General features: G+C 32.0%; 1 protein-coding gene and 1 pseudogene across 1 annotated transcript; both read right to left on the bottom strand.

Moving 5' to 3' along the window:
* Positions 1–8,940: 8,940 nt before the first annotated feature.
* On the bottom strand, positions 8,941–10,368 carry LOC117911037 (anthocyanidin 3-O-glucosyltransferase 2-like). Its single transcript, XM_034825198.1, has one exon. It carries the CDS (start codon positions 10,366–10,368, stop codon positions 8,941–8,943), a length of 1,428 nt encoding a protein of 475 aa, XP_034681089.1.
* A 14,427-nt stretch (positions 10,369–24,795) lies between these two features.
* On the bottom strand, positions 24,796–26,360 carry LOC117911035 (annotated as a pseudogene).
* Positions 26,361–26,708: the final 348 nt, after the last annotated feature.

Raw genomic sequence — 26,708 nt, 5'->3', positions numbered from 1 at the left:
TCTCTTCTTAAGGAATTTTTTTTTTTTATTATTTTATAATTTGGGGATTTTTTATTTTTTTTTTTAAGGAATTTTTTTATATATAATTTGGGAATTTTTTTAAAAAAAATATATATTTTTTCATGGGAACTCGTCTCCTTGAGGAATTTTCTTTTTTTTTTTTTTAACTTGGGAATGTTTTTAAATTTTTTTTTTTTTCATCGGAACTCGTCTCTTGAAGAGACAAGTTCCCTTGAGGATTTTTATTTTATTTTATAATTTGGGATTTTTTTAAAAAAAATATTAACTTTTTTTCATGGGAATCCCTTGAGAATTTTTTTTTTTTAATTTGGGATTTTTTTTAAATATATATATATATATATATATATATATATATATATATATATATATTTCATGGGAACTCGTCTATTGAAGAGACGAATTCTCTTAAGGATTTTTTTAAAAAAAAAATATTGATTTTTTTAAAAAAAAATATTGATTTTTTTTAAAAAAATATTGATTTTTTGAAAAAAAAAATATTGATTTTTTGAAAAAAAAATATTAAGAGACTAGTTGCCTTGAGGATTTTTTTTATTTTTTATAATTTGGGATTTTTTAAAAAAAATATATGTATATTTTTTCATGGGAACTCGTCTATTGAAGAGACGAATTCCCTTGAGGATTTTTTAAAAAAAAAATATTGATTTTTTGAAAAAAAAAATATTAAGAGACGAGTTGCCTTAAGGATTTTTTTTTTTAATTTGGGATTTTTTTAAAATATATATATATATTTTCATGGGAACTCTTGAGGACTTTTTTTATTTTTTTTTATAATTTGGGAATTTTTAAAAAAAAATATATATATATATATATATATATATATATATATATTTTATTTTTTTTAATTTGGAAAATCTTTTTTAAAAAAAAATATTAATTTTTTTTCATGGGTTGGTGATGGAGCAGAGCAAGGAGTTTGTCTACAACCCTCGATACAACGCTCTTGCACGTGTCTTCTGTGGATCCCTTGGTCATTCTGCTCAACATCTCCAGCTCAATGTTCACCATATTCTCGCATCTGGACAAGATGTTTACGATCATGTCCTCTGTTTCATGTATCTTCTTGATTAGCACCACCTCCTCGTCCATCCCCTGGTCTTCTACCTGTCTGGTATGCATGGAAATCTTTGGTTCTGAGACCACAAAGTCTGCTTGGTTTTGGTGTATCTCATCCACCTATATCATCATTCATGGGAAAACTGATCCGGTAGTCTATTAAAGACATTTTCTAAGTTGGAAACTCAGGGGAAATAGTGTATTGATTTCCCTTAATTCCTGAAACTACGTACACCGACAGACCCAAAAAGCTCAGTGCCTACATACCCAGGAAAAAAGGACTGAAGTTCTAGCTTGAGAAAACAGTGCTTTCGATCTTATCTGTTTCACCCTTGCCTCAAGGGAACTTCTCTCTTAAAGAAACAATGAAAAAAATCCTAAATTTAAAAAAAAAAAAAAAAAATCCCTCAAGAGAACTCATCTCTTGAAGAGACGAGTTTCCATGAAAAAAAATCTCAAATATATATATAAATATATATATATATATTCTTTTTTATATATATAGATTTTTCTTGAGGATTTTTTTTTTTTGGGATTTTTAAAAAAAAATATTAATTTTTTTCATAAGAACTCGTCTTTTCAAGAGACGAGTTCCCTTGAGGATTTTTTTTTTTTTTAATTTGGTATTTTTAAAAAAAAATATTAAAAATTTTTAATGGGAAATCGTCTATTCAAGAGACGATTTCCCTTTTGAAAATTTTTTTTTTAAATGGAAATAAAATCGTCTTTTGAAAAGACGATTTTGATTAAAAAAATATATATATATTCGTTCACCCTCTCTCCTAGGTGGCAAAAACTATCATATATTTGTAATAACTTCTTCTACTACAATAATTTAAGAATAACTTTTTTAAATTATCATACTATTAAAAAAAGTCCAACATGATAGCCGCTATTGTGAAAAAGGCATTATTCAATACCTTAGTTAAAACTCTTACCATTATTGCGAATAATATTCTATATTTAAATAATTTAGTTAATTATCTGTGTTATGTCCTCTTTGTAATAATAATAATAATAATAATAATAATAATGACTTATTAGTTTAAGTGCAGTACTAATTAGGCTCAAAGAATGACTCATTAATTTTTTAATTATTATTATTATTATATTTTTATTTTTATTTTTAAAGGTATTTTACTGGATAATGTTTTATTTTAATCTAATTAAAATTATAATTTATCCCAATATAAAGAGAAGTATCGTCCATCTAATAAACTTAACTATCAGTTAGATATAAGATTTTCCATTAATTTTGAAAGATGATGCAATCATTTAAGCAGGAATGATAACTCTCTTAAATATGTTATTTTTTTATTTTAAAAAATAAATGATAAATCAATTAATTTAATATTATATATTCTCTAAATCTTGAATATGTTTTCAATTATTTTACTTTAACAAATTTTACAAACATCAATTATTAATCTGATTAAAATGTTAAATAAAAGATAAATATTTTGAAATGAATATTTTATATATAGTTGGCTTTTCATAAACAAATTCTTATTCATTGAAAAGAATAATTTAGTAAAAATAAACATCTAACTAGTAACAAATTAAATTTATGATTTTCTTGATCTTAAATAGGTTAATTTATGTAATATTAAAGACTCATATAAATATTAATTATTAATCTAATTAAAATATTAAATAAATAAAAATTAAAATGCATGTTGAACACATAAATTTCTTTTGAAGAAAAATTCTATGTGGTCAAATTTAATTTTTATTGATTTAAATAATGATGTGAGTACAGTATCTAATTTATCCTTTAATTCTTCCTTTCCTAGTTGTTCATCAAGGGTATGTAGAAGCTTGGTCTGGAGTGAAAAGTTTGTTGAAGATTTGATATTACTTGGACTTTGATTTGGTTTTATTTTGGGTCTAACTTTATTTGGATCTTGGCTCCGCTTGATTTTTAACACAATGTGAATCTGGCTTCGTACAATAGTTGGTTGTAGAGTTTTAGGTATCCAATTTGTTGATTTACGTGTTCTAGTTCGCTATTGGGTTGAGCTTAGACTGTTCGGACTTTTATTTGAGCTTTCAAGCTTTGATATATGATTCTTGGTTGGGCTACATTTATAATTTTTAAGCCCATTTTTGTTTTAAGCCTATTTGCTATTTTATTAGGCTTGATTTGTTGTACGCGTCAATGGGTTTGTTTCATGCGGGAATGAAATACCAAATTAGAGTAGAAATGAGTAGTGCCAACATTATCGTAGTATATCATAGGTATTTGTGGAACATAAACACCAAGTTCAGTAAGAAGTGGATATACCTAAAACAATTCAATAGATGTTCAAGCTACAAAACAATATTCCACTTTAACTGAATAGTGTGCAATAGTTCTTTGCTTCTTCAAACTTTATGAGATAGGGTTGCAACCAAGGTAGAAGATGTGAGCACTTGTAGAAGTGAATTCATCTCTATTACTAGCCCAATCGACATTAGAAAAGGCATAAAGAAAGAAGGAATAGTTGTGATAAAGAACCAAACCATGATTAGATGTGCCACAAAGATATTGAAAAAGACACTTGATAGCAGTCCAATGATCACTAGTAAGGTGATGCATAAACTGTGAAAGTTTATTCACCTTAAAAGCAATACCAAGTTGAGTAAGAGAAAGATAATGAAGACTGCCAATAATAGTTTGATACTCTATAGGATTAGAGAAGACGATACTAATATGGAGTTCAAGAGTTGGAGATGTAGCAAATGGTGTGGTGATTGGTTTGGCATCTAACATGCGAGTGTGAGCTAAAAGATCGCCAATATATCGACGTTGAAAGAGAAATATCCCATGACAATGGTGTGTGACTTCAACACTAAGAAAATAAGAAAGGAGCTCGAGATTCTTGAGGGAGAATCGTCGTGTAAGATTAAGGATGAACTTCTGCACAACACCATCATTGTCACCTGTTATGATATTGTCATCAACATAAACAAGATATATCATGATACCACTAGTGTTGAGAACAAATAATGGGGACATAAATGGCTCAGTAGGCATCGGATCTGCACATGGAGAGGAGTTGAGGGATCGGTGGGTGGAGATGACATGTCAAGCATTGAGAAAGGTAAGATTGGAACCCTAAACATGGGAGGGAGCCAATCAAATAAGGTGTCTGATTGCGAACGACTAAAACAACTCTAAAAAGAATTGAAATAAGAGATATTCTTAACAAATTTTACATGACGAGAGGAGTAAATTTTGGAAGTAAAAGAATTTAAGTAAAAGTAGGCACTTTAGGTGAGAGAATATCAAGAAAGATGCATGGTGTGGAGCGAGACGCTAGTTTGTGTGGAGAGTATGGACAAAGCCAAGGATAACATAGACAACCAAAGATATGAAGTTTAGAGTAGTTTGGCTAAATTCCAAAGAGTTTTGCATATGGAGAAAAAAAGTGAAGAATGGGAGTTGACATGTGATTAATGAGATAAATAGCAATGGCAAATGCATATGACTAATATGAGAGAGGCATGGAAGCATGAGAGAAAAGAGATAGACCCGTTTCAACAATATGATGATGACGTCATTCAGAATACCCATTATGTTCTGGTGCGTGTGGAGGAATGGTGAGATGAGAAATACCATTAGATGCCAAGAATGTGGCAAGGGCTTGATATTTCTCACTATTGTCAGAGTAGAGTGATGATTTTTTATTAAAAAAATTTCAACAAGTGCTTTGAATAGAATAAAAACATTTTAGACATAAGATTTTCACTTGAGAGGATAAAACCAAATGTATTTTATAAAGTGATTAACAATATAGTATTTGAAATCATCAAATGAATGAATAGGAGAGGTCTACACATCAAAAAATGTTATTTCAAGAGGTTGAGAAGAAACAATTAAAGAAATAGAGAATGGTAATTTATGGATTTTATTGCATTGACAAGCATTGCAATTAAAGGATAAAGATAAAGGACTTGACAAGTCTAAATTAAAGCTAGAAACAATGTGCCTAAGAATAGAAGATGATGGATGTCATAATCTATGATACCACTTGGACAAAGTGGTCTTAATATATACTTGAGAAAGCAATTAAAGGAGAAGACCTAACAGAAAAAATCAACCACTCATACACACCGTTTTTAGTCCGATCTTGCAAAATGATTTCCCTATGCATAGATCCTTCACATGAAAAGTAAAAGTAGAGAATGTAATTGATGCATTATAAGATTTACAGAATTGAGAGATAAAAATAATATTATTTTTCATGGTAGGAACACAAGGGACATTATTTAAATAAGAGATATGAGAGGGTGTAAAGAGAGATGTGGAACTAGAATGGGTGGTGCGAAAACTTGTGTCATCACTGATCACAATGTCATTAGAGTTGTCATAAGGAGTATGAATGGAAATATTGCTCAAGTCAAAGGTGACATGGTGTGATGCTCCACTATCAAGGAGCCAATTTGGAGTGTTGAAGTTGTTTACGAAAGCAAAGTTGATACAAGTTCCCATTGTACTGACAGTTGTGTGGTCGAAATAGGAGTTGATGTCATTGGCACCATCAAATAGGTGGGACAAAGTTTGACATTGTGACCTTGTACACCGCAAGCTTGATAATAACCAAGATAGGGCTTAAGAGGTAACTAATCACTAGATGGGGCGGATGATTGTGGCCCACTATTGTAGAATAGGGGGAATGAGCAGTTTGCTAGTGGTAGAGGATGCCAAGATCCGTTACAAGGATTTTTAAAATTGGGTTGTAGGTTTTTTAGATTGGTAGTGTTTATTGCAGCCATTGGAGCTTGACTGTGTGGGACCAATTGGCTTATGAACAAGAGAAATAGAGAGAGGTTGTCCTGGAAGGATACTACTATGATACCATAATGTGGTAAAGAGGAGTTTTTGAAATTATAACATAATATTCTCATTGATGATAGTGAATATTTATATATAAATCATTTGAATTTTACTAGAATTCAAACTATATCTTCTATTATAATTCAAACTAATAGAAAACTTCTACTCTAGTTCAAACTCATAATAAATAGATAAATAATAATAGTTAAATTAATGATAAATATTTAAATTATTTATTTTCTTTATTACCGCTATAAGACCCACCCCACTCCACCATAATAAATAAGACTACTATTATCATCGTCACATCACATAAACAATCAACCACATTAGGTGATGAACACTATTTGTAGAATACAATCATTGTTTAAAGACCGCAACTCTACAAAAAGGATACCTACTTATTAATTGCACAATAATTGCAATCCTTACATTAATCATATAATGATCAAAACCTTAGAGAGGTTATTCCATAATCATTACATAACAATCAAAGCCTTCAAAATACAGGTAATAAAAATAGTTTAAAATATATCTTCTCATAGTTAATACACTAAAATGCTACTATAAATGGTGGCCTCAACCCTAGAACAAGGTATGAAAATAATTTCATCTTTTATCTATTGTCTTTTCCATTTCACTCTATGACCAACATAATTGTTGGAGAGGGGTTGGTCTAACCAACCCATTCCTTTTCATCTTTTTGTCTTTTTGATATACAAGAGGAAAATGATGCGCATCCAATTTGACCCAAGGATGATATGATGCAAAGTAATGAGACATTAAGCACAAAGTAATGAAATCAAATTGGACACGTGACACTCACTAATTGGTCCTAAAAAGGCATTGATTATTGGACACCATAGCCAAACCCTTGCCATTATTGCGAATAAGATTTTATATTTAAATTATTTTGTTATTTGTATTCTCTCTATATACATATAGTGGATTGATCCATAGATTACTGGATATCAATTAGGAAAGATTCAATAGTTTCATTAAGTAATTTTAGTATTAAGTTTGAAAAATATTATTAAAAAAAAAGCAAATAACAGCAAAGAGTTTAATTAAGTTTTGTACCAAAGAAAATGCAAACAACACTCGGAATTGAGTTATGAAAAATAAGAGAATTGATGCTTTATGCTATAGAATGTTCTTTTTAGTTTTTTTTTTCCATTTATAAATTTTTTTATTAAAAAATATAATTTAAAATAGTTTGAAAATCTTGTTTCAATCCGTTTATTTTTTATATTAGTTTTTTCAAATAACTCAAATCGAGAAAAACGTGCAAAACAGTAATCAATTTAATTTGGTGGAAATAATGCAATTTTTATCTTAATTCTTGAGAAGAGAAGTTTTGCCATGTGTGGTAACTATTTATTAAAATAGTTTTCTTTTGTTCTGGAAACATATTTCACAATCAAATAATAAAAAATAATTTTTTGTTTTTAAAAATAAAAAGGATATTTCTAGATAATATATTTTAATTTGTTTTCACTTGTTTTTTTATTTTAAATAATTATATTATTTTTTAAAAAGTTAATTATATAAATATGAAAATGATTTAAAATAAAGCATTACATATAAAAGTTCTTTTTAAAACATATAAAAAAAACATAAAAAAAAAAACATGTTAAGAACCTTTTAGATTTTTAAAGAGACTTTCGTTTTACAAAACATCTTAAACAAATTTTAAAACTTGTTCTTAAAAATAGTTTTTAAAAATTGTTCTCAAAAGTTATTTTTTAAGAGTATTTTAAAAAATAATTTTGAAAATAAATATTTTTTAAATGGCTATCTATATATAGTTGGATTTTCATAAATAAATTCTTATCCATTGAAAAGAATAATTTAGTAAAAATAAACATCTAACTAGTTTTGAATTAAATTAATTATTTTCTTGATCTTAAATATATTCTTAAATATGTTATTTTTTTAATAGTCAAGAGTCATACAAATATTAATTATTAATCTAATTTAAATATTAAATAAATAAAAATTATAAATTTTTATATGCATTTTTTATACACTAATTTCTCTTGAAGAAAAATCATATGTGGTCAAATTTAATTTTTATGGTTGTAATAATGATGTGAGTACACATCTATTTTATCCTTTAATTATTCTTTTCCTAATTGTTAATTGAGGGATAAAGAAATCTAATCTTCAATGAAGAGTTTATTAAAGATTTGATATTAATATTTGGACTTTGATTTTATTTTATTTTGAATCTTAACTTGATTTGGATCTTGGCTTAACTTGGGTTTCAACACAATTTGAGCATATAAGCTGATGTGACTTGTGTCTTGATGACTTCGACTCTGGTCTTAGTATGACTTGGGCCTCGGTGGGAATTAGATTTGAGCTTTGATTTAACTTAAATAATGTCAATCAAAAAATTGAGTAACTTGATGTCAAATCAAAGAGGGTTTTTTTTTTTCTTTCTAAATTTCAATTTTAAAACTTGAAAATTAAGATTTCCAAGTTTTTGATATTCAAAAACACTTTCAAGAAATTGAAGATCCATTGGAGTCTCTTTTGAAAATTTAAAGAAGCTTTGAATCTCTTTAAGAGCTTCTCTCACACTCTTTATCTTTTAAATTGCCTTTTTTTTTTTTTAAACTATATTCTAACTCATTTTTTGTTCTCTTGAAAGTTTTGAGGACCTCGGAGTCAAAGGGTTTGAGGAGAACATATTTGGATAGTTTTCTATCATTTGTAAATATTATTTCTTAATAAAATTCAATATTCATGGTGATACATCTATGTACATGTATTGTTAGACATATTTAATAAAAATACTTATGAAAATGCTTATTAAAATGATATACATGGGGATAAAGACAAGGATTTCACATGACAGATATTCCTTGTCTCCGATCCATTTAATTTAAGATGGGAAATGGATTTGAGACGAGAAATAAAATTATAAGTAGATGTAGGAGGGCTAGAGCGGGGAAGACGTACCAAACCCCACCTTTCCCTATTTACATCCATAAGTCGAGACTATTTTATTATTAATTTCATTACATGTTACTAATCATGTCTTCTATTAGACATTCCAAGTAATTGTGTGAAGATCCACCCTTCACAAGGGCCTGCACACACTTTTCTCTCATCTCTTTCCCCTTTCTTTTGACGTCACTACTACTATCCATCAAACTTTTTATTTTACTCTCCACTTCTTGAGTATTTACAAGATCACTAACAATTTTTTTGTTATCCAATTTGATTTCTATTGCTATTCCCAATTCTCTAACCATTTGAAATGCATTAAGCTGTTGTTCTGCATCCATTGGCCAGGTAGCTATTGGTACACCATACCATATGCTCTCTAATATAGAATGCCATCCACAATGAGATATAAACCCTCCTATGGCATGGTGGGATAAGATATCCGTTTGTGGTGCCCATCCAATTATCTTTCCAACCCCAAACGTTCGATTTAAGAATCCTTTAGGCAGAACTTCATCAAAATCTGTATAATCAGTAGACGCAATATCATCTTTTGGTGGAGGTCCACGAAGGGTCCATACAAAACGAAATCCACTATTTTCAAGCCCATTTGCTATCTCCATTATTTGACCTTTGTTAAATGCTCCAAGGCTACCAAAGCATAAAAACACCACAGAAGATGGAGGTTGATCATCAAGCCAGTGGATGACATCCAACTCACGATTTTGGTCATGCTTTAAGTTCAAGAGGGGTCCCACCGGGTACACTGGAGGAGTTGTACCATTCCCAAACGAGTTTATTGCATGGGATTCTAACTCTATGAACGTGTTTACCAAAATACCTTTGGTTTCTCTAAACCTCCTTGGCCGGTCAAGGAACACGGTGGATCCGCTGCCCTCCTTGTCCACCGCGGCAGCAGGCAAGACTCGAGCAGGAACCGAGTTGACAAAACCTGGGACCACCAACTCAATATCCGAGTCACCAAACTCAGTGACATCCACGCCCTGATGGTCCTTCAGGGTTTGAAGATGAAATATGAGAGCAAGAAGGGCCGCACTGCAGGTGAAGAATACATACGAAGGAACGCCCAATTCATTAGCCACATCTATCATGGAAGTGCAAGTCAGATCAACCACAATCCCACCGAGTCGACCCGACTCACCAGACTGAACGAGCTGGTGGACTGCATCCCTCACGAAAGGCTTCTGGTTTTCAATGAGATTATGGACGAAGGGACCCCGCGATGACGATGATGGATGGGAGTTGGATGAATCCGAGCCGGGCTCAGGAAGATGGACAAATCGAATAGAACCAGAAACGGAAGCAGAAACTGAATGAAGAAAGTTGGTTACCACAGAATTGCCAATAGGCAGCTTCATGATGAGCAGAGTGATTGAGAAGTGGTCATCTCTATCAACAAGAAGCTTTGCCAACTCCACAGTTGGTACCAGGTGGCCTATGAGTGGAAGAGGGATAAAAACGAACTCTACTTTCTTCATCACTAAGCTACTGTGGAATTCAAAGAAAAGTTAATTTCTTAATTTTCAAAGGAAATTAACGTTGGAGTGGTTCTTGTTATAGTTCTCCACCATTTGTTGGAGAAGAAGAAGAGAAAGAAACGGAGGGGATGTCATGCAGCCCTGGTAATTACCATACAAGACAAAATCATCTTATCTTTGACTTGTTGGAGATGATCCTTTCCTTCTAAATCATATTAATTATTTTAGGTAGGAAGCTTGGGCTTTCCCAAGAAAGTTTATCTATATTAATATGTTTTAGGAAGGAAGACTTGCCCTATAAAAATCTTACCCTACGTTTTTGGAAAATTTGTGGGAAAAATAGAAGGAAGAATAAAAGGAAAAAATAATAATAAAGGTTTCCTATATATACTGGAACAAGCCTAAAGGCTACCCAAGTGTGACAAGTCATGTAACAAATTAGAACAATAAAGCATATTGTTGCAAAGGCTATCTGACTCTTTGACTAAAAAATGACACCCCAAATATGTTTGCCACCCAACCTTTCCCCAAAAGCAAAATAAAGAGGGGATCAAGGGTTTCTTCTTTCTTTTTCTTTTTCAGTTGATTCAAAAAGTGGAGAAGTTGGATTCCAACACACAAAGGTCGCAACTCATGCCCCCTTGTGAAAGAAAATTATAAACATAACAGCAATAAATAGATATGAATAAATTTGTTTTGATTTTGAAATTTTTGACTTTTTTTTAAATTTAATTATAATAACTTATTTACAATTAAACTATATAATTATATCAAATTATATACCATTTAATTTTTAATAAAATTAGTGTTAATTATTTACATTAAAAAATTATCTGTAATTTAAATTATAAGGGATAACATGCCTTAATAAGATACTTTAAATTATAAATAAAAACAATTAATCACTTATCTATTTGATTTGATATTTTAGTGATTGTATGGTCATTCATCATCTTTCATATGATAGATAATTTTTAAATAAAAGATCACTTTTAACTAATTTATAATTAGTCATTTGAAAATTCTCAAATTTTATAACAAATTTATTGAATTCTTTGAATTTTTTAATTTTTTATATTGAAAAATTACTAAGATATTGAAAAATATATGATGAGATTTCTTACCATCATTCTAATTCTTTTGAAGAATTACTTTAAATGTTTTGGTTAAAATTATATTATAATGTCTAAAAAAATTTTGTGTATCCATCTTTCAGTATTTTGATTTTTTGATTTCATAAATTGTGTACATTTGTAACTAATATTTAAAATAACCAAGTTTAATAAATGAAAATATGAATTTTATTAACTATTTCTAAAAATTCATAATAATTATTATAATGCTTAAAATTTTTATAGTAGACCCCAAAATATAAGGTATTTGTATTAATAATTGTACAAAACTATTGTGTTAATTGTATAAGATTTGTACAAGCCATCTTGTCATGAATTTCTTTCAATCCTGTGGGAAGCTTCCCTCCACCTGTCTTTCCCATACTCAATACCCTTTGGTCATCCAAGGTAAGCAAATAATCCGTCTGGGAGCAATCCATCTAAACCAAGACAAGTTCTGTCTAATCTAAGAGGAAAGACAGATTTCCATTTCTCAAATGTCAGACGAAATGAACAGACCAAGCCAACTAAGACTTCCAAACAGACAAACCAATCCAGTTGGAAATTCCAAGCATTAGACAGATGATTAAGCACCACTAATACTTGAGCGACAATCAAGACGACATTTATACCCAAAAATCAATGTCAATTAGTTGTTACACGCAATCAGTGACATTGACAAACGTAAATGCACAGTCAACGATGGTCCGGGATTCTTGCACAACAACCAACAAATTGCACCAATCAACAGCTCTTGTTTGGTATGATTACCTAATCTGCGCTAAGATGATGACATTGACTACCTTATTAAGGCATAGTAGCTATCACGACGACAATCATAAACACAAGAAAGGCATGAATGCACAATCAACACAATGATGATGGCACCATATGTTCTATAAAAACCCCTCTAGAAGCATGAAAAAGGTACACATACATAGCCATTCAAAAAGTTGAGTTCACTCTGGTTATATTTTGACTTAAGTTTCGGAGGGGCATGCCCGAACCACCTGTCTGGACATCCTTTTGTGTAGGAAAGAAGTTCGTCTAACTCCAATGAAGCTAGATGAACCTGCATCTAGTTGGCATAACACCAACATTGGCGTTGTCTATGGGAACAAACTAAGGATGTCAACACCCTCCAATAACCAATCATCAGCTATGGATGACGAAGACTATTTTGTTTGGCGCAAAAGGATGGAGAGACGCCAACAAGAAAATGTGCAGCAGATGCAGACTCTATTCCGCCAAACAGAACAACTAAGAAAAGATAACAAAGAGTTGCAGGCTCAAATGTCAATAATGGGCCTTTTTTAGAATCAAACATCAAATAAAGAATGGGGTATCGGGCCCATGACAAGTGTACAATGCAAAAATATGATCATGATCAATGAACATATCCTAAAGTATCAAGCAAAGAATGTAATAGCAAATTGAAAGGAATATGCTAAGTTAAGAAAAGGATGTTGACTAAATCCCTAAAGAGAAAGCACGTCAAACTCAACAAGCGAAATGAATTATCTAATGCAACACAACGAAGGGTAATCTAAACTGATACACAAACTTGCACCAATCTCTAAGCATGCTCAATTGGAGACCAAAAGAAGGAGTACTGGATCCGAACTATAATTAAAGAGGTTATGAAGGCCCTCAAATGCACCCATGTGTAGGAACGAAGTCCTAGTCAAAATATCTAAGGCTCAACTTACAAGGTCAAGGCGGCTCTAAAAAGGGAAATGTGGACTTCAAAAGATCCCTAACAGAAACGATCATACCCTACGGCGGTACGCAACCCTCTGCACGCCTCTGAAAAGACAGGGCGCTTCCATGCAAGGTGGTCATCACCTCAACACATGCACTACCTCGACATCCCAGGGGGTTTCCTATGGTGAAATCTCTCACAACTCTCAACATTCAGTGGTAATCTAAGGTACATAGTGAATGGTGTGGATGCACCCGAAAATCCTATCAAACTAAGCAGAGAGAAAACATACTAGTCACACAAATATCCTGAAATCTAGCTCTGGGCTATATAGGTCTTCAAATATCAAACTCCAATCAGCATCAATGTGTCGGCCACCTCCAAAATGCTCCCAAACATAGATATAGTCCATCGCTAGACCCTACTCCTAATCACTAACTCGGTCAGAGAGTAAACAAAACAATAAGTCTCATATCAAATACGAGATTAAGGAAAATAAGGTTGACCGAGACTAAGGACTTGGAGATAAGGGGATAGGTGTGTGTCCCACATAGAGAAGCAACTCATGCAATCACACAGAATGAGAGAAGTCATGCAATAGACAATCATGCAAAGCACACATATATCATCCAAATCTACACACAAGCTAAACAAGAAATATGATAATCGAGATGAATATCTAGCAAAGATAGCATGCTCCATGATAATCATGATAATATACAACCAAGATAATCAATCATGTCAAGATGAACAATATAAGCAACAATAAGAATTTACATATCAAGGCGAGTAAAGTAATCATACAACAATGAGAGTCAATATGTGAGGATAAACAAGAGGATCAATCAATATAATCAGAATGCCCATGTGTAGACCCCTTTTATGGGGGGGCCCGGGGGGAGAGTTTTGGGCTCTCTTCTTGGCAATTCTTTTTTAAACGAAGGGGACCCCTTTTCTCCCGGAAGGAGGGCTGCATTGAGATGGCAGAGGCCATGCTGGTGAGTGGATAGCCATACCTGCTGATGCATGAACAGGGGAGTAAGTAGAGGCTTGAAGAAAAAGACATAAACAGGGATATTGGAGGAGCGGGAAAAAAAAGATCTGAGGGAGGAGGAAGACCGAGAGGCTGATCACGGGCAAGAAGGGAACTCATGGATTCTTTTCTACAGGTTGGTTTTTCTCACGTTAAGGCTTTCCTTTTTGTTTGTGTTATCTGGATATTAATGAGTTCTTATCTCAGTGTTTGAATGCATTTGCTGGGAATTTTTGCTTGTTTTTGTTGGGACTTTGAGTTTGCCTGCATTCACCCTCACCATCCCCACCATCTATCATATTCATTGCCAAGAGCTTGATTCATCATTCTGCTCATTCTAATGACTTCCATACCTCATCATGCCTCTTCATACCCATTGTCATCCCCTATACCCATCAAACCATCCTACTAAGCTCATTTCTCACTCTAAACGTTCTTCATACCCATTAACCCATTTCATCTCTCATCCATCACACTTTCTCTCTCTACACCACACTACTCACCTATTCTCTTTCAAGTGCCCTTCAAGTTCATTCTTCTCACCTTTGCATGGCCATGCACGGCCATGCATGACCACCTTCATGCCCATTCCCTAGTCCACATGCATGGTCTCAACATGCATGATCACCTTCATACCCATCTCCATGCATGCCCATGTCACCTAGCTACTATACCCGTCATCACCTTTTCTCTCTCTACATTCTCCCATCCACTTGCATGGGAACCATGCATGCCACCACCCTTCTATGCCCACCTTACCCATTCTTTCTTACCACCTTTCTCTCTCTACACCACGTTCTTCATGCCCACTTCCTATCCACATGCATGAAACCATGCATGGAATCGTGCATATCATCACCCTCTCATGCCCACCTTACCCATTCTTTCTTACCGTTTTCTCTCTCTACACCACATATTCCCCATGCATACCCATTCCTCACTCCGCTTCTCCCACTCATCCCACGGTTCCTCTCCCCATGAATCTCTTTCTTACCCTCTCTCTTGAACATACGACCCATATGCATGACCGTTTGGACGCATGCATGGCCTTCTTGGAAGGATACGGATAAGTTTAGCCTCAACCTAGGGTTTTTTTTAAAAAAGGGTGAAACCTCTTCTTTGATCTTCATGGCTAATATCATGGGAAGTGGGTCTTGTTGGTGGGCTCCCAAGGTTTTGATTTATGGGCTTAAGTTGGAGCCCAAGCCCGTTTGTGTTGATGAAAGGCCCTTTGCTTTGTTTTCCCATCTTAAGTTGGCCCATGCCCATTTGTTTGTCTTCAGTTGGTGATGTGGGCTTAAGTTGGAGCCCAAGCCCGTTTGTGTTGATAAAAGGCCCCTTGTTTTGTTCTCTCATTTTAAGTTGGCCCATGCCCATTCCAAGCCCATGCTCACTTCAAGTTGATTTGTTCTCTCATTTTAAGTTGGCCCATGCCTACTCCAAGCCCATGCCCACTTCAATTGATTTGTTCACCCACCTTAAGTTGGCCCATACCCATTCAAAACCCCCAAAGTCCCTTTCCAACCCTTAATATTATCTATTATTATTATTATTGCTATTAACTATTATTATTATTATTACTATTAACTATTATTATTATTATTATTATTATTATTGTTATTATTATTATTATTAATCCAATTTTCCAAAATCTTATTATTATTATTATTATTATTATTGCTATTAACTATTATTATTATTATTATTATTATTATTATTATTATTATTATTATTATTATTATTATTATTATTATTATTGTTATTATTATTATTATTATTATTATTATTATTATTAATCCAATTTTCCAAAATCTTATTATTATTATTATTATTATTATTATTATTATTATTATTATTAATCCAACTTTCAAAATCTTGTTATTATTATTATTATTAATCCAATTTTCCAAAATCTTATTATTGTTATTATTATTATTATTATTAATCCAACTTTCAAAATCTTGCTATTATTATTGTTATTAATTCAACTTTCAAAAATCTTATTATTATGATTATTATTATTATAATTATTATCTTTAATTCAACTTTTAAAATTTTACTATTATTATTATTATTATTAATTCAACTTTCAAAATCGTGTTACCATTATTATTATTATTATTTCAAAATATTATTATTATTATTATCATTACTATTTCAAAACCTTATTGTTATTATTGTCATTATTATCACCCTAGGCCCTCCTAATCCCAAAGCCCAATTCGTTTCTAATGCCCCAAGCCCATTTCCAAAGTCGTTCTCACCCTAAGCCCTCCTAATCCCAAAGCCCAATTCGTTTCTAATGCCCCAAGCCCATTTCCATAGCCCTTCTCACCCTAGGCCCTTCTAATTCCAAAGCTCTTTTAATCCCTTTTGTTTGTCCATATTATTATTATCATTTATTGTTATTATTATTATTATTATTATTATTATCATTATTATTATTGTTATTATTAAAAATTTGTACCCTCGCAATTTAATTTTCTAAAGTTCATTATATTATTATTATTATTATTATTATTATTATTATTAAAACTTTACACTCTAGCCGTTCAATTTCCTGAAAGTTCATTTATTATTATTATTATTAAAAATCTATATTCTCGCGGTTCAATTTCCCAAAGTTCATTCCTTATTATTATTGTTATTGCAAATTCAACTCTCAAAATCCATATCTTTGCAGTTTAATTCCCTAAAGTTCATTTCTTATTTTCTCTGGCAAATTTCCTTTTAATTACTGAAGCTCTAATCTTAAATTTAATTCCTAAGACCCCCGATTTTCAAACAAGTTCCAAGAATCCAGTTTTCACTCAAATAGTTTTAATTCTACTCCGATTTTTAAATAATGTTCTATTTATTTTAATTTTTACACAAGCAAGAATGATGAATCTTCATAATTCCGAAATAATGGGATTCGTGAGATTAATTCATGCAATATAAATCGGGCTTTGGTGGGGGCCCAACATATGTGACTTCCTTATGATTGATTGATTGATTGTTTGTTTGATTTAATTGTCATGCATGATTGATTTTATTTTGCTCTATGACATGCTCGAAATTATTCCTTAATTGTGCGCTAACCTTGCTTCTTGATAGCGCTTTATGAATCACTGCCCAGGTATGTACTCATTTTCCCTCCAATCGCTGTCTATGCATGTCCCGATTCCCACATGTGCATGATCACTCTAAGTATTCATTGATTCCCTCATCAATTGTCATGATTGCTTCATTTTATTAGTAGAAACCCGACTTTAGGGACTTAAAGGGGTGCTACGGTCTGTACTGTACCTTCCCGATAAGTAACCTGACCCCCGAACCCGATCTGGTTTTTCATAGACCACCTTTTCCAAAACAAGGAGTCACACTTAGGGTTTTTCTTTCTTATTTTGTTTACCCTTTAAAAATAAAACAAAAATAAGTGGCGACTCCAAGTCAGTTTTCTTAATTGAAATAAAATCAATTTTTCAAAATAAAAATCAAGCTCGCCTTTGAGTGGGAAACGCATGAGCACGAAATGCGGGGTCCACACCATACCTCAAAAGAATGCAATAGCCAAACATGCATCAAGGATAATGATATCAAGAGCTCTCAATATGTAATCAACAGTCAAGCAAACAAAAGCATAAAGAGAGGTAGGTATCCACTGATCAACCAATCAAATGCCACATTTGTCTCAACTTAAGTTCAAGTTAGACCCTCTAAAATATCCCTAGTTGAGTCGCCATTTTGTGGACCCTGCATTTTGCTCAATGCATTTCCCCTTGATGGCGCAACTCATTTTTTATTTATTTGATGAAAAATATGATTTTTTTTTTTTCAAAAAAAAAAAAAGACTTGGAGTCGCCACTTATTTTTGTTTTATTTTTAAAGGGAAAAACAAAATAAGAAAGAAAAACCCTAAGTATGACTCCTGAAGGAAAAAAAAAAAAAAGTCTGTGAAAAACCGAGTCTGGGTTCGGGGGTCAGGTTACCTATTGAGAAGGTAAGGTAAAAGACTGTAGCATCCCTCTAAGTCCCTAAAACGAGTCTCTACTAAATAAGATGTGGCAAATATGACAATTAATAAGAAAAATCAATGGATACCAAAATGATCATATATCAAAACCAAGTCATGATAATGAATAAATAAACAAAGTGAGAGTAATGGTGTACCTTGACAGTAGGTAATAAAGTGCTATCATGAAACGGGGTTAACTCAAGTATAAAATTATCACATGTATATCAAAGAGCAAGAAAAAGATCAAACAATATTCATTAAGCATAATAGTTGACAATTAGAAGAAAAAAACTCATATGTAAGGCCCTTACCAAAGCCTAATTGATTTTTGCATGAATTAATCCCACAAATTTCATTGCTTTGAAATTATGAAAATTGTCTTCATGCTTATTAAAAATCAAGAAAAAAGGAAAAATTATTTTAAAATCAAAGAAAAAATTGTGAAGGTGTTTGTCTAAAAGAAAAAGACAACAAGTTTATTAAAACATGATTTTTGGTGACCCTAAACCTTAAGGAAAGACAAAAAATTGAGGACTTAAAAATTATTTGAAAACCGGAGTTGATTTAAAATTATTTCAAGAAGAGTGGAGTTTTGGAAATTATTTGAAAATTAAAGTTTTGAAAATGGAGTTTTAAAAATTATTTGAAAATTGAAGTTTTGAAAATTAAATTTGAAATTAAAGATTTAAAAATTAAAGTTTAGAAAAATAACCTTAAAAATTGGAGTTTTGAAAATTAAATTAAAAATTGGAATGTTGAAAATTATTTGAAAATTGAAGTTTTGAAATTAAATTTGGAAATTTGAATTTTGAAGATTATTTGAAAATTAATGTTTTGAAAATTAGAGTTTTGAAGATTAAATTAAGAAATTGAAGTTTTGAAAATTAAAATTTTGAAGATTAAATTTAAAAATTGGAATTTTAGAATAATTATTTGAGAATGGAATTTAAAAAATAAATAAATTTAAGAATTGGAATTTTGAAAAGTTATTTGAAAATAGAAGTTTTGAAAATTAAATTTAAAAGTGAGAATTTTAGAAAATTATTTGAGAATAGAATTTTTACAAAAATTATATTTTTAACATTAAAATATAAAGAATTAAGAGGACCAAACACTTGGCCCTTTGGGGTAATACTCTGGGAGTGGCCAGCCATGTATGCCCATGCACATATGGACCCGGGGCGGAGAGGTTGTTGGTAGGAATGAGGCTTGTTCTTACGAATTCGCCTTTGTTAGACATGACCACAAGTAAACCATTTTTTGTAGCCCTCCAAACTAACAGCTACTACACATCCCTTCACGATATCATCAATGTAGGTAAAATCCCGGGCAACTGTCCCATGATTTGGAGCCTCAAATGTGGGAATCGATTTCCCCTTCAAAATATCCTTTGTGAAAAAAAAAAATATGCCATATCAAGTCTTCCCCATGGTCCATAAACCGTAAAGAGCCGCAACCCAATAAGCTAAAGGCCATATGCATGAGAGAGAATGAGAAGAATTGTAAGTGGAGGAAATGGTGATAAAAATGGGTTTGGTGGCTGCACACGTGTGAGAGAGAATGGGAAGATGTTTGAGTGGTGGAAATAGTGAGAAAAATGGGTATGATGGATGCATATGCATGAGAGAAAATGGAAAGATGTTTGAGTGGTGGAAATAGTGAGAAAAATGGGTATGATGGCTGCATATGCATGAGAGATAATGGGAAGATGTATACAGTGGATTAGGGAAGTGGTGAGCATGAGGGAATAATCAAAGAGAAAATGCTTTTGATCCAAACAAAAATTGAAATGCAACAGGATGTAGAAGGATGCGTAATGTGTCACATAACATTTTTTTTTTTCTATAATGATAAAACAACCAACAAACAATTTAAACTCTAAAACCCCTGTTGTTTCTTCTTCATCTGGTTCTCTCAAACTTCCTTTCCTTTGATCGAACATATGGTTTAATGTGGTTGTGTGGCACACCAAGAGCTTTACCAACCTCTTAGCAGAACCATGTTCTGATCGAGAGGAGCCCTGAGAGCCAACTGGTCGAACGTCAAGCACTCTCCACCGGCCTGCTCGATCCTTGCTCTTGCTACTACCCGTTTTTCTGTCAAAAAATCTTGCTCCTCTTGAATTAGCCAACCCACAACTCTCCTAGTACTCTCTAAAAAACCCTCCCCTCACTTGGACTACTCCATAGCTACCCTTGAAAACTTTCCCTCCAAATCTCTGTTTTTCTTCCCTTTTCAGCCAATGACCCCTCTTCTTTTGTCCTTCCCCCAACTGGTTTTCTTATCTTCTCAACTTCCACCAGCTCTACTACTTCAACCACCACCATGGCAAGGTGGTCACATCCATTGCTACGCATCCTATGCAGGTTCGCCTGGAAGCTATCCCCCTCACTTCAACAACAAGCTGCCAACTCTTCCCGGAGTGGTAAAAAAAAAAAAAACAAACTTTTGGTCCATAAAGGGTTTACAATAAGTTTTTAATTTTCTTGCATATTTTTTATAATCCAATCCAAATACAAGAAAACCATTTTTCTTTTAACATTTTCTTTCTTTCTTTAATACTTTTTGGTAACCAAACATAATAAATTCAATGTTTCATTTTATTTTTTATTTCTACAAGACAATTTAAAGCGTTTCTTTTTCACTTAAGCAAGCAATGAATTATAACAACTTAATAATGGACTTGTGTTTTAGGTTATTAATTTGGAATAACATAATATTAATAATAACACTAATATTTAATTAGGTTGAAGAATTCTTACTTATGATAGTTGGGTTCCATATATTAATTACTAACAACAAGAATATTTATCTTTTTTATAGTTTTTGTGTGTGTGTGTAGACTTTTTTGTTAGTCTTGTTTGAGAGTGTATTTAGTAGTGTTTCTATTCAAAGTATTTTTAATAAGAATGTTCTCAAAAAGTGTTTTTAGAAAACATTATAAAAGTCTATCTAGTAGTAATTCTATGAAATGCTTTAAACTTATCTAACACTAGAAAATTTTTATCTTTCAAGTATTAAAAAGGGGTAAAAATGTTTCCTAAAATTACTATCAAATAGAGTCTAAAAGTGCATTTGGTAATGATTCTAAGAAGTGTTTCCAACATTTATAACATTTGAAAATTTTCATTCTTCAAGTATTAAAAATACTAGAAATGTTTTCTATAATAACTGTCAAATGCACTTTAAAAGCCCGTTTGGTAGTTATTTTATGAAGTGCTTTTAACTTCTCTAACACTAGAAAAATTTTATCTTTCAAGTATTAAAAAAATGTAAAAACGTTTCCTAAAATCACTGTCAAATAGAGTCTAAAAGTGTGTTTGGTAGTGATTCGAAGAAGTGTTTCCAACATTTATAACATTTGGAAATTTTCATTCTTCAAGTATTAAAAATGCTAGAAATACTTTATATAATAACCGTCAAATGCACTCTAAAAATCCATTTGGTATTGATTTATGAAATGCTTTTAACTTTTCTAACACTATAAATTTTTTATCTTTCAAGAATTAAAAAAAGGTAACAACGTTTCCTAAAATCTCTATCAAACAAAGTCAAAAGTATATTTGGTAATGATTTTAAGAAGTGTTTCCAACATTTATAACACTTAAAAATTTCCATTCTTTAAGTATTAAAAATGCTAGAAACATTTGGGAATGATTCTTTAAGTATTAAGTATTAAACAAAGTCTATGAGTATGTTTGGGAATGATTCTAGAAAGTGTTTTTTTCCTTTCTAACACTTAAATGATAAAAATTTTCAAAAATTAGAAATATTAAAATCACGACCAAACATCCTTTAAATAATTTTCCAATAGTATAGGTACTTTTCAAAAGTATTTTTTAAATTTTGTTAAAATAAAAATATATATATTTTTTAAAATTAAAAACACTTCTTAGAATAATGAACTCGTGATATAACAAATCATAGTCCATGAATTGAAGTTGGTAAATCATTTTATTAATTTCATCCTACTCTCTCTAAAGGGTTTCACTATAGTACTATTTTAGTTCTTACCCAGAAAGCATTATTCATTAAACCATATCATTAGCGTAACTTGATTTCATTAGTTTGTAAACCCGTCCATTTAATTGTATCTTATTTTTATTTTATTTTTATCTTATACCTTTGTTCAATGATCCAGATTTTATTCATACATTTTCAAGAAATTAAACTTGAAATTGGGAAATTGGAAGGTACCTTGAAATTTTCCTTCTTGAAATCTTAATAGCCAATATTAACTACCAACATTAAACAATCTCATTTTTCTGACTTTTCTTTAACATTACACATTGTTTCCTTTGTTGGCAAGTAGTTTTCTCCAAGCTTCTCTCCTCGCCTCTTTCTCTTTAGTTGTAATTCAAGGTGTAGGATGGAGAATTTAATGAATTAATTATCAACTTCTCCTGGCACCAAGTACTGAACCCACTGTAAATCTGCCACATTGAAACTTCAAACTCACCTTTATTTCTCTCAATCCAATCACTCAACTACCACATTGAAGCTCAATTACTCAGCAAACTATTTTGGTGTGCACAATTCTTTACACTCCTCTATGGCTATGATTTAGTAGATATGATAATAATGCTAGCTACCATTCAAATGGATGACCTAACCTTCCCTAATCCAACATTTGTACGGAGAAAACGATGAGACAATAATCTTCTCTCACATGATATTTTCACATCTCTCTAATTAGCCATGACATTATGATATTAACATACTACCTCTTGAATCATTGTCTACAATTCTATTTGGTCATGATTTTAAGAAATATTTTTAATATGGAAAATATTTTTTTTAAATTAAGTATTTAATAAAATTTAAAAAACACTATTAAAATTTTAAAAATTCAATTTTCTTGTAATAAAATCAATTCATCTTTTGTGTTCTTTATTTCTTAAGTGGAGAAAAATCTGTTAAAAAAATTAAGGATGATGAGAAAAGCAAAGTCTTATCCCACAATACTAGTTATGAATTGATAATGACATATGTGTCACTTCATGAATTATTGGAACCATAAAAAAGATGTTTATAGTATGATTTTTAATGTTAATAAGGTATATGAGATATTTAACAATTTTGTTATAATCAAAAGACAATTTCATACTGAAACAAAGTTTTTCAATTCACTCATAACATAAGATAAAGGTATAAATTTTCTTTTTACTTACTACACTTAGTAAACCACCTCACCCTTCTTTTAGTCAATTCATAGTAAAACATAAATAATCATTCATTACCAAAAAGGATGAGATAAAACATTCTTAGAATATGCATTAGGTTTTATATGAACAATACAATCCTGATCGAAATGATTGATGAGGAAGAAATTTCAATTTGAAAGAAAAATACTTCACCCTTCCTATCTGTTACAATTCTCAACCAAAAAAGAAAAAAAAAATGAGGATATTTTACAAATCTTTGCAAAATGATGTCTTTAACATGTTTTAAGACAAGTTGGACGTTCATATTCATTTTCATCCCAAGAGAAGGCAAATTAAGGAAAAGAATAAAGAGGGACATAGAATGACATGATATATAGTAGAAATAACAAAGGAGATGCGTAGAATCATAAAGTAGATGCACAAATTTAAGCATATAATGCTAAAAATTTGTTTCAGTCAATATTTTCATAAATTAAAAATAATCAAAAGTTAATGATATTTGATTCTCTATAAATAAAAAGAAAAAAATTAATAAAACTATATGCTCACTCACAGCTATAATGAGGAAATTAAAGGGATTCCATAATTCTATAAGATTGCAAGAGATTAATGTTCCTGAGTTGGCAATTAAAATACGAATCAAGCAATATACCCAGACTCTAGCTTCAATCGCGGGTTGTTATGAAAGAGTGAATTTGAAAACTAGAAAATATAATTAACCTTAAATCAGGATAGTTATGGGCAGGACTCACCATAATTTAACTGGAATGCAAGAACCTACACTCAACTAATGACCTCCTTCATCAATCTACAAGGGTACATGTTAGGAAGAATCCTCCTTTGATCCAAAATAAATATAAATTCTCCTCTGGGGCACTAATCTCTTGCACCCATCTATACTTTCAAAAATGGATAAAAATTATCATTGAAGTAAAGTGTCCGCACGTCACCCTCCCAAAAGCTGCCAATTACTTTCCGCATTTGATTCACCCTTCTCCTTTTTCATTTAGCATTCTCCCTCTTCCATAAGATTTACTTATGTTTGGTTCCCCAAAATTTGAGGGATACACGAGAAAATATAGAAAGAAAAACTAGAAGGAAAGAGAGATGAAAAATAATTTTAAAAAAATGAATTTAAAATTAATAAATTATTTTTTTATGTTTTTTAAAATTCATTTAACTTGTTTTCTTCTATTTTAAAATATATATAAATTTTTAATTATTCTTATTAATTATATTTTATTTTCTTTCATATTGTTTTTACAATAAAATCAAACATAAGAAAACCATTTTTTTCTTAATATTTTTAGGAACTAAATACAACCTTAATATACAAATATTTTTATTTTTGTACATCAAAAAGCAACTTAGACAAACATTTTTCATCATTTCTCTGAGATACTGCTCTAGCATAAGCTTCATAGAATGTTAGCCATTATGTCCTCAAGTAAATGCCCTATGCAAGTGTGTGAAGATCCCCCATTCATTAGGGCTTTCATACTATTTTCCCTCATCTCATGGACCCTACTCTTGATCTTCTCACTATCACTGCCCATTAAGCTTCTTATTCCATTCTCGATCTCTTCTGCTTTCACAATATCACCATCTTTCTTGTAATCTAATTTAATCTCCACCGCTAATCCTAACTCTCTCACCATTTGAAACGCATTGAGCTGTTGTTCCATGCCATAAGCTCTCTAATATTGAATTCCACCCGCAATGAGATACAAACCCTCCTATGGCTGAATGGGCGAGAATAGCCACTTGTGGAGCCCATCCAATTACCTTTCCAATCTTATTCGTTCGATCTAGAACCCTTTAGGAAGAACTTCCTCGCGATTAGCATAATCGCTAGGTAATGCTATCTCACCTTTTGGCGGAGGCTGACGAAGGCTCCATAAATAGCGAAACCCACTATGCTCGAGCCCATGTGCTATCTCTTTAACTTGCTCTACACAAAAGCTTCCAATGCTACCGAAGCATAGGAATACGACAGATGACGGGGGTTGATCATCAAGCCACTTCATCATATGATCCAAATCAAAGCTAATATGATTATGATTCTCTCCAAGCTTTAGGTTCAACATAGGTCCCACTGGGTATACAGGAGGAGTTGTACCATTGGCAATGGTGTTAATAGCATGTGATTCCAACTTCATAAACGTATTGATCAAAATACCCTTCATTTCTCTGAACCTTCGCGTGCGGTTGAGGAATATAGTGGATGCACCCCCCTTGTCAACCACCATAAAAGGCAAAACTCGAGCAGGAACTGAGTTGGCGAAACTTGGTACCAACAAGTCAGCATCCGAGTCACCGAACTCAGTAATATCCACACCCTGATGGTCATGGAGGGCTTGAAAATGGAGCATGAGACCAAGAAAGGCTGCGCCAGAGGGGAAGAAGATATACGAAGGAACACCAAATTCATTTCCCACATCAATCATGGACGAGCAAAGCATATCAACCACAAACCCCGCAAGTTGAGTGGACTCGGTCCGAGGGAGTTGCTTCACTGCATCTCTCACAAGCGGTTTCTGGTTTTCCATGCAGGTATAGAAGAAGTAGGCAGCTGATGATGATGATGATGGGTTGGAACTGGATACTAATTTTGAAAAATCAAGTTGAGGGAGGTGGACAATACGAATACGTCCAGAAATGGAAGCAGAAAGAGACTGTACGTAGTCTGTGAGCACAGGAAGCTCAGCTGGTAGCTTCATGATGAGCAGAGTGACTGAGAAGCGGTCATCTCGATCAACTAGGAGCTTGGCAAACTCCACAGCCGACACAAGGTGGCCTATGGCCGGGGCAGGGATGAAGACCAGCTCTGCCTTCTTCATTATCAACAGATGCTGTTAATTTTGATCAGTTGAATCAAGCCATTGAAAGGTTCTTATAGCTCTTGATCACCATGGTCTATTACCTTGGATGTCAATCTTTCTTTTAATAAATCTCATTTGGGGAAGAAGCATTCCACTTGTCCTTTTTCTTTCGTGGAAGGAAACCAATTTCAATTATTGCTCTGGCATGGAGCAGGTATTGAACAGCTCAATAATATATGCATGGGTGTATATCTGATATAGATTGGTGTTCTTGGTTGGATATGTAGACTAAGTTGTTAGATCTAATGGAAATTTTGAAACTACCATCATTACCAAGGAAAGTCATAAATATGCTAAGTAAATTAATTTTGCAAACCTATTAAGAGAAGCAAAGACAATATAGTTTGAAAAATCTATTTTTCTACCTATCTTTAATTAGATGAATGATATGGACTGCAGTGGTGGTTGTGTTTATTAATATATATGGAATGGTTCAAGGTGGTTGCATT

This window comes from Vitis riparia, chromosome 3 (genome assembly GCF_004353265.1).
Source record: "Vitis riparia cultivar Riparia Gloire de Montpellier isolate 1030 chromosome 3, EGFV_Vit.rip_1.0, whole genome shotgun sequence".
NCBI lineage: Eukaryota > Viridiplantae > Streptophyta > Magnoliopsida > Vitales > Vitaceae > Vitis > Vitis riparia.
Note: the sequence above shows the minus strand (reverse complement) of the source record. Positions and strands in the feature narration are given on the sequence as shown.

What these genes read in the sequence shown, in the direction of transcription:
- LOC117911037 (XM_034825198.1), bottom strand. Translation starts at nt 10,368, where the DNA reads ATGAAGAAAGTAGAGTTCGTTTTTATCCCTCTTCCACTCATAGGCCAC.